The sequence below is a fragment of the Ictalurus furcatus genome, chromosome 5, assembly GCF_023375685.1.
Source record: "Ictalurus furcatus strain D&B chromosome 5, Billie_1.0, whole genome shotgun sequence".
Taxonomy (NCBI): domain Eukaryota; kingdom Metazoa; phylum Chordata; class Actinopteri; order Siluriformes; family Ictaluridae; genus Ictalurus; species Ictalurus furcatus.
The window spans coordinates 24,018,881-24,033,393 of record NC_071259.1 but is presented as its reverse complement, the minus strand read 5'-3'; the positions used below and the strand labels follow the sequence as shown (position 1 = coordinate 24,033,393).

The 14,513-nt window shown below is 38.9% G+C and overlaps 1 protein-coding gene across 1 annotated transcript in view; it reads right to left on the bottom strand.

Annotated features, from left to right (window-relative positions):
- The window catches only part of rhocb (ras homolog family member Cb), a 37,066-nt gene that overhangs the window by 10,082 nt on the left and 12,471 nt on the right, over nucleotides 1-14,513 (bottom strand). The window contains exon 2 of the mRNA XM_053625350.1: nucleotides 45-202. Coding sequence (XP_053481325.1) covers nucleotides 45-200 — 156 coding nt within the window. The 5' untranslated portion in view covers nucleotides 201-202. The remainder of the gene's footprint in view (nucleotides 1-44; nucleotides 203-14,513) is intronic.

Sequence of the window (14,513 nt, the reverse complement as noted above, 5' to 3'; positions counted from 1 at the left end):
CCAAACAAGTACTAAAAAATAAGCACTTGCCACATCTCACTCACCTGTTTACCATCCACTTCGATGTCAGCGATGTAGTTCTCAAATACAGTAGGCACGTAGACCTCAGGGAACTGATCTTTACTGAAAACGATGAGAAGACATGTCTTTCCACATGCTCCATCTCCTACAATCACCAGCTTCTTACGGATGGCTGCCATTGCTGTAGATAGAGGGGGGGGAAGCAAGGGTGTTAAAATAATGACACGCTGTATTGGTTTTGGAAGGTGTGAGAATGGAAAGCAAAATAATGTATACTGAGGGGAGAAATAAATATTGCTTTGCTAGTTGGTAACTATTTCTAACTCTGGGCCTGTCCTTCTTTGGGAGGAATTTAGTTACTGCATGGCCACAGTAATTTTATTTAAAAAAATTTCCACAGGCCCCACAGAGCAGAAATAAAAAATAAAATAAAAAAATCGGTTGGTGATTTTCTGCCCCGCCCTTAGTCTGTTCCTGCAGTGAGTACTTGTGGAAAACAAGGACATGATGGCCTGAAAATGTCTCACAGCCAGAACAGCACAGAAACACACCCTTAAATAGATCCACCGCAAGCAGGTGGGTTTCGAGGGGGATACAGTACACTCAGGATAATGCGGTCACATTGCTACACACACACACACAAAAAGAAAAGACCACCAAAACTTATTCAGCCTTTACCTGGTCATACAATTCACCCTACTGTTGCTCTAAATGCTACATGCTGGCACATAAACAAGGGTCAGGAACAGTGTGATTATTAACGGTCAGGACTCCAGGAACATTCACATAGTGCCATTGTAACACTAATAGACTTTACCCAGGTGGTGGCAAGTATGGAGAAGATTCCCTGCCGAAGTGAAACAACGTAAAAGACAATACACAAACAGTATTGCTTTTCATTAGCGACATACCAAAAAAAAAAAAAAAAAAGTACCACACTGAAAAGCAAAGCCTTCACTGTTCTGTCTGTGTGTCTCGAAGTCTTCAGTGAAAATTAATTATCCTTGGTTTAATTGCTTTTTAGCCATATCAACACATGCTTGAGTAGTAATCCTAAAAAAAGCTGACTGATTACGGATTCAACAATTGATGCATGAGAAATGAGGAAAGATTAAGCAAATAAAGAACTATTAAAGAAAATTCCATTATATGGAAAGCAACACCTTCTGTTAAATGACACTTTCAGAACCTTCTCAGCTTACAAGGGCTATGACTGCACAGTGATTGCATTTCAGTGAGTCACTACTGCAGCACAGTGATGAAAGGGAAATGCACTGCAACAGGGAATTACATTCACTTTTGACACGAAGTCCGTGTTTAATTCTCTAAATGCTTGTTGTTTTTCATTGATGTGATCAGGCAAAGAAGGTTTTGCTTTTCAGTATGGTACGTTTTCAATACTGCTTGTGTATTGTATTTAAAAAAAAAAAAAAAAAAAAAAAAAAAGATATTGCATAATAATTTCCACTGGTGAGACGGCATTTCACTCTGGCACAGAATCTTTTCCATAGAGGAGCACAGAGACAGTGGAGGAGACCATGAGGACTGCTGGAACAAGACTCATTCCTCAGACATTGGTCTAGACAGTTCTCTTTGTGAGTTTCAATCACGACTGATATTGGTAACGTGAAATGATGTACTCTGATCACAAATCTTATTTGGTGACAACGGACATTGTTCATGTGACATGTCTGAATGACTAGATGTTACGGTTTATATGCTCACACAGGTATAACATGCCACATTGTGCGTGTTTACACTATGTAAATCCAGACTCCTATGGAATGAATCGTGTCTGCTGAAAAATTCTAAAACACTTCTACTTTTGTTGTTGGTGGATCTGCCAGAGCCCCACCCTGTAACCGTTCCTCCCACTCAGCTCGAGTTAGTCAAGTCGTGGCTGCCAGTGTTTTTCCTGTCCCTGGATATATTTGTTTCCACACCTCAGACAAATTGCTCTCCACGCAGTCGGTCTAGTGCGCGTTCTCACTGAACCATTCTAATGTCACTGTTACATGCATCCATATTGGGAAAGCAGTTCATCAGACAGCTCACACTGTTAGACAGTTGACCAAAAATGTTTGATTGTTTGACAGCTGAAATCTGCCCGATTCTGAAAGTTGAGCAAAACTGGTCAAATCAGTCTCAAAAATGGGATCAAATCATACAAATGTATTTAAACACACACACAGTAAAAGACTTCCATAAGTAGATGGTCAAACAGTCAGGAAAAAAGAACCATAGGACGCTTTTCTGAGGGTCTGGAAAAGGTCAGTAAAGATCACCACCTCCGCTGAACACAGACACACCGTTCATTTTTGAGACATTTTAGGACATAAGATTGTAAATATGTAATGTTTATAATGAATGTATACTGAATATGTAATAACAGATAGCCTACGTACTATGACATGTCTATACCTAAGTAAATACCTAAAATGTCTATACCCAAGTAATTCAGAGTGTAAATGATACTTGCCGAATTTTAATTCAAAAGTCAAAATGAACAATTAATGAATTTAGGCAAAAATTATATTATGAAAGTTGAACCGATTTACTGGCATCAGCATTGGTTACTATCTTTCTAAATGATAGACAAGCAGTATTGAACAGCAATAGTTACATCCCCACCTACGAACCACATGCACGCAGAAAACAAAGAAATCAAAAGGTAATTGATGGCGTTTTTCAAAACCGATGCCTCATAAAGAAAGAAACGGAGTAGAAAAGACTTAAAGCAGGTCACAGCTCGATCTCTCTCTCTGCGTATGTGTGTGTTTGAGAGAGAGACCACAAATGTTCCTGGCGATAGCGTCCCAGTTTCACACACGCACATTCATCACGCTGTCACTCTGGTACAGAAACTCTTCAATTATGGCCGGCTCTGCTTGCTACAGCGCTCTGGTGACTTTTAAACCACCAGCGGAACTTTACTGCAGATTGGCCACTCCTTTCACAATCACTGCAACGCAAATGAGAAACGAGTGCCTCATAAAAAAAAAAACAATCGGCCTTTACGTTTGACCTTGTTTTCCACCGCAACAAGCAGATGAAAAGGCAAAAGGGGTTTTAACCTCCTTGTTCACGGGTTGATACTATTACAGATCTGGCATTACTAATAAAAACTAACGTGAAATGGAGATCATAAACTTACACCTGTATTGCATGATGTATTATCAAGGAACGCATGAAATGTTTAGCTGGATGTTGGTTTAATGCATCAGGATTTAACTGGACTGTGGAGAAAGTGGAAGTTCCAATAGGAGTGCAAGCAAGCTCAGCATTTTTTGCTGATGATAGCTGGGGTGGTGGGAAAGATGAAACTGAATCATGACATGATTTTACACAGGTTAATAGGTTTTTCCCCCACCCACACATTCATGACCTGTAGAGCTGTTCCATTAACTGGGAGATCACACACAAAGACATTTGAATTAATACTTGATTAAACAAGCACAATATGACCAGGGATTTTTTCCCCCAGTTTAAATTTTAGGTTGTATTTAAATAGGAAAAAAAGGTTTTTGTTTTTTTTAATAAATAATAAAATAAAAAAAAGTAATTAAAAAAAAATACAAATTTATAATAATAATAATAATAATAATAATAATAATAGTGTAGTAGTAGTTACATTTTGTCATGTATCTAGGAGCACCAGGTCACAATGCTATTTTGTTTGCTCTTTTCTACGTTTTGTGTTTAGGCTCAAGAGAGGAAAAACAACAGAATGGGAGGCTCTGAGCTCACTTCCTGTGCTGAACACTCCCTTCCTGCATCCAAGGAAAGGTCAAGTGAGTCATGGCTATAGAGGTGCCTATATTGCCAACAAGAAACCCTAGGAAATACCTTAGCGTATTTGTTGGGATTTTTTTTCTAGAGACAGAAAGAACAATATGAAAACAGCAAAGCAGAAGCCAGGGGTAATGGCTATTTAATCAATTATCATCCCATCCATTTTTTTACTGACCAAGAAGTCCACCTTCTTGTTTTATATTGGTTCACAAGAGTTTTGTGATTACAGTTCAACAGGTTCCTAGATAAAGCTGAACGTCTTCACATCTTTCAAGTCCTGTGTCTTTTCTCTCAGCATTGGTTAAACTATACATGTTAGCTTTTCTTTATTTACTAGATTAGTTTTCAGGGGTTTCTCATCACAATAGCAACAGGTTCATAAATGTTACAGCTAAACCACAGATACTGGCACCTCAGCTAGTACTTAGTGCACTAAAAGAAGGTACAAATACACAATGGTTTTTTTCCCCCCTCCCAATTTGCCAATTCCCACCCCTATCACAACAGCTACCAGTCAGGGAAGGTGAAGGCTAGCCATGTTACATCACGTGACAGCTTAACACACTGAGGAAAGCGCCAACTGCCATCTTCCACATACATGAGCTCACAGATGCCCATGATTGTCTAACGTGATTGATCATGAAGATAGTAACAACGGCAGGGGAAATATCTTTCTGTTGCACCGTTTGAGAGCAGATATACAAGGATAAAATGCTTCCCAAATCCTCTTAACAGCTTCAGGACTTGTAAGTAAAACATTTAAGTAATTCAGAATACTCCCACAGATATTTTACAACCCATGCCCACACATACACAGTGAGAGACGTGTGACGTTTCTGCAGTATGCAGCATGACAGGAAAAGATGTGGAGATGAAAAGTGGGCAGGCTTGATGAGAGTTGATTGCCGGTCGAGTCCGGACCCACGGAAGGAATCATTCTGTCAGGATAAAGAAGCGACCCTTTTAAGAAGAATCACAGGGGAGGAAACGACATCATGAAAATGACCGCCAAACCTACAGCATCAAGTGACCTGGAAGGAGCCAAAATGTCCGAATTTCCTCCATTACATAATGGCAAAATAGAAAAACAGACCTGAAAGGGGATTTCACAAACATGCTGTCATTATGATTAACTGCATGCTGAGGCCAGTGGGATGCATCAGTTACAGCCACAAAAATTGCAAACCTGGACAAGTAGTGTATTTACATTGGCCAGTCCAATGAGATTCATAGATGAAGTGTAAAACGTTGGACAATTTTTGCATTCAGCACCGAAAGCCTACACGATATAATAGCAGAAGTGAAGGCACCAGAGGTTGACATGTTTTCAAGTTTTATAAATAATTGACTTACCAAACAAGAATGTTGCTTCATGACACGTGACGCACTTAATCACGTCCAACCGGTACAAGTCAACTTTAGTTCATGGTCCTAAAATATCATACACAAAATTAAATTTAAGAGTCAGTTCTTTTTCAGTGTTGTTTCTTCCCCAGATACAGATCAGATATTGCATGTCGGTCTGAACAGGAAGGTTGGAAATTCATGTGATTTATGCTAGATTTATTTACGTTGGCTGCAAGCGTGACAGCAAGTTACAGGCTGCGAGTTGTATTAAAAACTATTAAAACTTTAACACAACTTGACAGTTACTTGATGCAAGGAAAGGCGGCCAATGAGTCATAAAATTTTCGAGGCTCTAACTGCTCAGAGACAAAGCTGTGACGATAGATCCAGCTACCAGCTGGGCAAATCTTTAGCCAAAAAGTTGAGAACCAGAAACAGGACCAGGGGTTGCTGAAGTGACTACATTGATCTTTTCCAGTGCATAGACGATCAGGTAGCAAAACAGTTTGCATTTCATAACCCTGATTATTTCAATAGCTAATAAATGTCTATCCATCCACTCAGTCTATCCATCTTTTAGTTTCAGTGGTTTATGCAAGAGCTATGAAGGCTTTTCCAAGTCCTGCATGTAGAATGTGTTTGTAGACTAGGGTGTTTGGGAGGGTGCCAGCAACCCATACACTCAGCACAAGAGCAGGCTTCTGGTTTCCTCCTGTGAAGCAAAACAACACACTTCCTGATCCTGGGAGTGGTGCTTGGCAGTGTGCTTTTCATGCTAGGGCTTCCACACAGAAAATAACAGAAGGGTGGGTCTCTTCCAAAACACACAGCCTAGTTTTCAGCCAAAAACCTAGAGATCCTACTGACACAATCCCAGAGATTCTCCTTTGAGACCTACAGCCAGGCATCAACTGAAAGCAATAAGATGTGAATGAGGAAGAGGGCGTTTCATTACAGCTGATAAGAATCTATAACAACTGGCTTGAACCTGATTATGGAAAAAAAATGGAAGTTCGATTCAATTAACAAGGGTAGGTCCAGGTGTAGTAGTTCTCAGACCTTCTACGGTCAACTACAGTACAACTAAAGGGACGTGCAAGTTACTCTTGCCCCTGGGGAAGGTTACCCGATTGCAAGCTGCCCCATACCACATTGTCCTGTTCCAATGAGAAACACCTTTAAGGGATTTCGTAGAGTTTTTTGTGATCAAAAATGTTCAATTTTGCTGCAGCTTTTTCAAAATTTGTGGTGCAATTTACAGAGATCTTTCTGCTTTTTTCCTGGAAAACTACTTGAAATGGCGAAATTGCAGTTGCACAAAATTGCAAGAGGGAGTTGGCTGAATGAATGTTGTGACGACGTCACATGATGCAAATTGGCTCAAATCTACAGAAAATCTGCAGTAATTTTTAAAAATTGCAAGCTCCTCTGAATATTGTGAAGTTTGCTTGATTTTGCGCCAATTTCTGCAATCGTAAAATCCTGGAGGGACTGATATTTTAGAAAAGATACAGTCTAATCAAATCATCCAATCTACCTCATTGTCATTCCCATGCACCTCTAACGAGCACTGAAATGTTCCCCGTGTATCCCGGGGCAAAAGGTTTGCCGTAGACACTCATGGGAGTCAGTCTGCTGCAGGCTCTGAACACATTGTAAATGTTTGATGTCTGTATGAAGAGCAGCGCTCAGAGAGAGGAAGCAGAACGCACAGGAGTGTGACACTGGTGTCACATCACTACATACTCAGAATGCCTAAATCCTTCTGACTGCAAAATGACTACATGCAGCTTTTAGACTTCTGAAGATAGGAAGTGAACTATGATGTACATGGGGTTCATCAGCCTAGTCTCACATGACAGACTTTTAGCACTCACGATAGTCTGTAGTAAATATGACCAAGAGCTGCCTACTTTCACAAAGACAATTTCACTGACCGGGCATATGAATAACCACAGTGCTTTTCCTTATTTTCAGTGATAACCGTGAGATCTTATTTACTCACCACTTTATACAAAACACTAAGAACTTTTAAACAAAATATTCAGTATCAGTGATGTGCAGTGTAATCTGAAGTTAGATTCATAACAGAATCTGAAGCTAGAGGCCAGAAAAGTGTACAAAATAAATTGAAGGCTACAAGCCTTCCTTAATTTCCTTGTAACTCCAGAGCAAAACCAAAATGGATGTTAGAGATCAAGCATGTATTTGTTGATCGATCAAATTTGGAGTAAGGGGGAAATTGTGCAAATCTAGTTTATACGCCGTATACAGTGCCCTCCTAATTTTGTTACCTTTGGTAAATATGAGCAAAGAAGGCTGTGAAAAATTGTCTTACTTATTTAACCTTTTGTTTAAAAATAAACAAACAAACAAATAAATCAATCTCTCATGGATATCAAACAATTGCAAACCGCACAGGTTTATAAAAATGATCTTTTATTAAATACAGGTGTGCAACAGTTATTGGCAACCCTGTGAATTCATATGAGCAAAATATATTTGCAGTATATTTCCATTGATATTTTTTGTACACCTGGGTGACTAGGAACAGGAAATTGTTCAACCAGGTCTTCCTGTTTCACAGGGGTATAAATATGAAGTAACACACAGGCCAAATTCCCTTAGTCATTCATAACAATGGGTAAGACCAAGGAATATAGCTGTGATGTGCAGCAAAAGGTTGTTGAGCTTCACAAAATAAGAAGTGGCTATAAGAAAATAGCACAAGCATTGAAAATGCCTATTTCCACCATCAGGGTAATAATTAAGAAGTTCCAGTCAACTGGAAATGTTATGAATCAGTTAGTTGCGCCTTGGGCTCAGAAAGTCTCCAAAACTACAATCCAGTCACCTACATCACCACACGTTGTTTGCAAGGGTTTCAAGAAAAAAGCTTCTACTCTCATCCAAAAACAAACTCTAGCATCTTCAGTTTGCCAGACACTCCTGGAACTTCAAATGGGATCGGGTTCTATGGTCAGATGAAACCAAAACAGAGCTTTTTGGCAATAAACACCAGAGGTGGTTTTGGCACCATGTGGAAGGTACCTCATGCCCTCAGTTAAATATGGTGGTGGCTCTTTAATGTTTTGGGACTGTTTTTCTGCCAGAGAACATTTTGTTAGGAAACATGGCATCATGGACTATCAAACATCAACAGATATTAAATGAACACCCGACTGACTCTGTCAGAAAGCTTAAAATGAGCCATGGTTGGATCTTCCAGCAGGAAAATGATCCAAAACATACATCAAAATCAACACAAAAGTGGTTTACTGATCACAAAATCAAGGTCCTACCATGGCCATACCAGTCCCCATAGAAAACCTGTGGGGTGAACTGAAGAGGAGAGTCCACCAGCATTGGAAGGATCTGGAGAGATTCTGTATGGAGGAATGGTCTCAGATCCCTTGCCATGTATTCTCCAAACTCATCAGGCATTATAGGAGAAGAATCATAGCTGTTATCTTGGCAAAGGGAGGTGGCACAAAGTATTGACTAAAAGGGTGCCAATAATTGCTTGCACACCTATATTAAACAAAGTGGTGGTGTTTTTTTTTGTTTTTTTTTTTGATAAACCTGTTTTGTTTGCAATTGCATTTTTACGATTTCTTTTTAACAAAAGATCAACAGGTTAAACAATAGACAAATTTTTCACAGCCTTTGCTCATATTTACCAAGGGTGCCAATATTAGTGGAGGGCACTGTATATACAGAAGAGCAGAATCAATCAGCTTGCAACCATCCAGATTCTGAAACTTGTGGCCAGAAAAGTGTACAAGTGAATCTGAAAGAGAATATAAAACAGAGTATCACATTGAATCTAAGACTAGTGTCAACCTAGATCAACATCTTCACCCACATCCATGCTACTGATGTAATATATGCCTTATGAAACCCAAAAACTAGTTTCAGTTTCTGGAGGCTTAGCTTACTGTGTCTATTTGTGGAATTCTATAAGCACCGAGATGTAACTTTGAACATCAATTTGATCTAACCTACTGGAAGAAATAAAGTATTTAATGAGCTCAAAAATTTATTTAAAGGGGAGGAGAAGCTACCCCATCAATATTGTGCTAATGTTTTAACTCGGCTGAGGTAATGACTCAGAGCTCATCAGGGAGTCGACAAATAGGTTCTATTCCTCATAAATGGATAAGAACATGAAGCCATAATCTGCTATAACGGTTATAAACAAAACTGCAGCAAACTCAACTGTACATTTAAATCATGTTTGGTTCTCGATTTGAACTGGAACCAGGAAACTGAACAAAATGAGGACAGCACTGCAGAGTGTTTATTTTCCCCAACTTGATTTAATCAGGGCATAAGCTATTGAAAAACGGCTAGGCAATGATGTTGCACTATATAATAAACTAAATTTAACCAGGACAAATGTTTCTATGGGGATATTCTGGACAGCAGCGCGGCTGTGCTCACTGCTCTTAATGCGTCAGCCAGTATGAAGTGAGCTCTTCCTCACAGGGTAGAAATGGGATCTTCTGAGTGAAGGGGCTACAATAGAATTTCTCAGTAACTTAAATAGCTTTAGCTCACAGCTCCTGACAGCAGCTGATTTAGTATTGTAGACACCAATTTCACCATTTCATGATGAGGGAGGAGAACTCCAGCTCCACTGTGTCAATATGGAAAGGAAGACACGGATATATTTTTGTACCTCATAGCAGCCACAACAACAGTCACATTGTGCCTGTTTGCAGGGCAACGATAAACTTCAGTCCACCAGCTAAATGAAAACTACCTTAACTCAGACTAAACATGCAGAGATCACATCCACCAAAAGTAGGCAGGTGTTTGTATTGTGTCAAGCTTGGAAGTGTAGAGGGTCCGCATGTTTTGCATGACTCAAAGAGCAAAGAGATTTGAGAATATAATGAAAGTTGGGGTAAACATGGAATAAACAGAATTTGTGTAAAAACACACTATACATTTAGCTTTTTGTGTAAAGCATAGAAGCCTGCATTGGGAATGAAATCCTGAGAGCTTCAACAAAATAAAAATAAGAGTGGGAGGTTTTTACTTTTAAGCATTCATTAACATGAACATACAGCATTCATTCATTCATTGATTCCACTGCCTGGTCAGGGTCGCATTGTTTATATTTTGGGAAATAATAGCAGCATTTCCAGGGGTGTACTTGCAGGGTTTAAAACAAAAAAAAAGGGAATTTAAATTATTCAGCTATTTGAAGCACTAAACAGATACATATAGAGTTACGTCATCACAGATAAGGACTGATGTGACCAAACCCATCAGGCTTCATCACTCAATACTCAACTGTGAGAAGACTGCCAATGCTTATATTTCAGGGACTTTACCAAGTTTGGTTATATAAGGGACAGAGTATAAAGTAACATGAGACCGGCAAGCACTGTGGGAAAATGCCTGATCCCAAGTTCAGTTCAAAAAAGGAAACCATTTATTTATAATAAAAAAAAATAATAAAAAAAAACCCTCACATGTCTAATAGTAATTTAACTAAGGAGCTACATAAAGAACCTGAATGCAAGTCGTACTGAAAGTGTGTTCTAATGCATTTCTCTTCAAAGTAGTTTATTATGATTTTTATCTGTTTTCATAATGTTTTATTAACAGCCCAGGTGCCCTTGTTCATTCTTTACGGAAATTGAAAACAAATGAGAAATGAAAATGAGAGGGGAAAAAACTAAATAAACAATAAAAGTCACATTTATCTAGGAGGTTTATTGTCTGTAAATCTTCAGCTTTGTTAACCAAGTAATTGCATTCATTTTCGGTGTTAGATTGTTGGATACAGCTTAACACTAACTGAATTCATTGTATTTCTACAGACATCATAACAAAGCTGACTTACAGGTGACGGAGAAAGGGGGGGGGCGTCCCTGAGATGACATCAGGACGAAACCTTGAGAAGTACTAGAATCTGTCCTCATCTGGAGGACACCGGATTATAGTAGGATTATAAATAATTAGTGCATATAACTGAATAGTAACGGCAAACCACACTAATATCGTTGAAATTCAGGATGTGTATATTATGAAAAAGAGTCCTGGCATGAGCATAATAGTCATGATTACAGCAAGATTTCTTTACTTTCCATGCAGCTGATTTGTCCTTTTGTTGGGTGGCAAACAAGTAAAACACGTTTTCCGGTATGCTGTGTGTTCTTTAAATGACTCATGTGTGTGACTAAGATCCTTCACAGTAAATGGGAAGGGTACATGAGGGCATATCAGACAAAACATTCAGTTTCCAGACAATCACAGCCATCTCTAAAAACAACAATGAGGTCATGGTGAAAGAAAACGTTTTTAAAAATAAAAAAAAAAATTTAAAAAAAACCTGTTATGTTCTCTTGCCAAACGTAGCTCATTACACAGCATTAACCCACACAGTAATTGAGAAACATGCATGCAGAAGTTTTACACAGGGTGAGGCTGAGGAAACATGTTCAAGAAGGTAAGAAACTCTGAAGAGGTTATGGGACAGTAACATCCGCTTATGGATAACTGAACTCCTTTGCCCCAAGTTGCCTAACAAACGGATATGAACTGAGCTGGAGGTTGAAGGTTACAGTATTGTAGTTTAATCACTCAATGATAAAAGAGATTCCATGCAAACGAGATCTTCACACCCTGTTCAGTCATCTGCTGTCTTACATTAACAGGAGACACATACAACAAAAACAAACAAAAAAAAAAAAAAAAAAAAGGCTTCTCATTACCATTCCTGCTCGACAACATTAACATCTCTTCCTGTGTACTAAAATTACAACTCACCCATCCTTCCTTTAACAACCATCACCACTTAAATACACTGGTGGCAAAATTCAGGCAAATCTTGTAATACACAAACATACACATTAGTGACAATCAGCTGACTGGACATGGATCTTTACATTCATAACAATGAATTTAAGGTTAATTTAAAATACTGAGAAAAATATTTAAAGATTTTAAACTCATTAAGGGAACGCATGTCTACCCAGCTATTATGTTTTTGTGCTAGGGACAGGAGGGTCACAAGTTCAAATCCCAGAGCTGTCAGAGAGCCACCATCCACACAAAAATAGCTCCATTTGCCATTTTTCTATATTCATCATAACTATGGTTTCGCTTATCTGACTAAGGCATAATGAATTTGTCCAGACTATAAATCTAACAGAGGTGGACGGTCAGTAGCCCAGTCACCAAAGAAAAGCAGATTTCATGTCTGGGCTGTAAGTTTTTATGTCGTGATTCCCCATTGGGTAAGCTGGTTTGACAACCAGAAAAAGGAGAGAGAGAAAAAAAAAAAACCTACTCATTACTGACCTTCACAAAAAGTTCTCATTTAAACAGAACACACTTCACAGTGGTGCGACACACCTTGTTGCTGTAACTAGACAGCGTGCTTCCGAATCCCACCGCACTACACACAGCTATTTAATAGGCACATGGATTTCAACTAACATGCACAGATAACACACGATCTTTTCAGAACTCGAGGCATGTGGAAATACTGACAAAATCCAAACTATGCAGTGTGCAGAGCACACACACACCCAAAAAAAAAAAAAAAAAAAAGTTATGTAACTGTCCAGCTAGTAGAACATGCAGTCACTTCACGGTTAAATATACAGAGATAAGTTAAAGACTCGAATAATACATTTTGCATGTGATGCTAGGACGTGAAGCTGAAATGCTGTGCCGTTTGGCTATAGGAAAACTTATAAGATGCAGAATTTTCTCTCTCTCTCTCTCCATCGCTCTGTCAGACACACATACACACACCCCATGCTCTCACCATGTCCTCTCTCTCATTCTGCTCTCCCTCACTGCTTAGTTATATATTACAGCAACATTTCAAATACAGCAACATCATCATCATGTCAGTAGGTTACTATGAGGCACAGTATTTGGTCTTTAACGAGTATTACAAATATTAAAATGCCTAATTTAATAAAACACTTTAAACCTACAGTGCATTTTTACCAAGCTTTTTGCGCTGGCTCATTCAGATAGATTTCTATTCAGTTGCTATTAATCTACCTTTCATTTTTATACTTTACTTCTATTCATTCATTTATTTATTTATTTTAAATAAGATTGTATGGTATTTTCACAGTGAAAAATATTTTGATTCCAACTTCAAACACATAGATTTACAGTTTTATAAAGCACGGAAATGTATTCATAATTAATTAGGTGAAGACTAATTTGCATAAATCCCCCCCCAACCCCATCCATTTAAAAGTTCCAACACACACAAATAAATACTCGTAAGAACATCAGTTTGCATATCATCTTGCCTTAAGAACATAAACACGCATATAAATGAGATTTCCAAAGGAGAGACTACAGGTGAGGGCTCATAATCATTAACTGCTGAATCTAACCCCTGCAGTCCTGCTGTTTACAGCACAGCTATAAACGTATAAAATATGATCAAATAAAAAAGCTGGGCAGGTCCGCAGGCTGCATGTGGTATGAAGATAATCTTTAGCACCGTCTCATTCAAGAGATAAACTATCTATTGGACAGATGCTGCTGATTCAAATCTGCTGATTTCAGCCATTTTACTACTAATTGGGATGTAGAACAGATAACCAATCCTGAAGAACATTGAATGTCAGAGTTAACGTACAGGTCTCATGGACAAGCGCTCTAAGGAGAGACACCATCCCGGCTTCAGCGTTGAGACACTGTGAGATTATCAGCACTATTCACATCACACTGGCCTGAGACAAGAGACAAACTGCTACCTGATCTGCTTTCCTTTCTCCATTACTCATGTACAGTTACACAGATTGCACTTGTATGGGATTATTTACTAGGGGCATTAAGGCTTCTTGGCTGACTTGCGTCCAAAATAACCAGTGAAATGGTTTACATTTCGCATTTGGTAGACGTGCTTATTTATTTATAGCGACTTACATTTATTCCGTTTATACATCTGAGCATTTGAGGGTTAAGGGCCTTGCTCAAGGGCCGAACAGTGGCAGCGTTGGAGTTAGAACTCACAACCTTCCGATCGGTAGCTCATCGGCTTAACCACTGCCCTTACACCAGTGGTCACCAACCCTGTTCCTGGAGATCTACCTTCCTGAAGACTTTAGCTCCAACCAGAATTGTGCCTACCTGACCATCTAATCGTTGTCTTGAAAAGTTCTTGATTAACTAAAACAGGCGTGTTAGATTTTGGTTGGCGATGAAACCTGCAGGAAATTAGCTCTCAAGGAAGAGGGTTGGTGACCACTGGTTTAGAATGTATACCTGTGGTAGACGAAAGTTCTATCAGTCATCACAACTATAGTAACGCTGGGCAATATGACACTATAATATGCAATATAAATATACAGGACACGAGT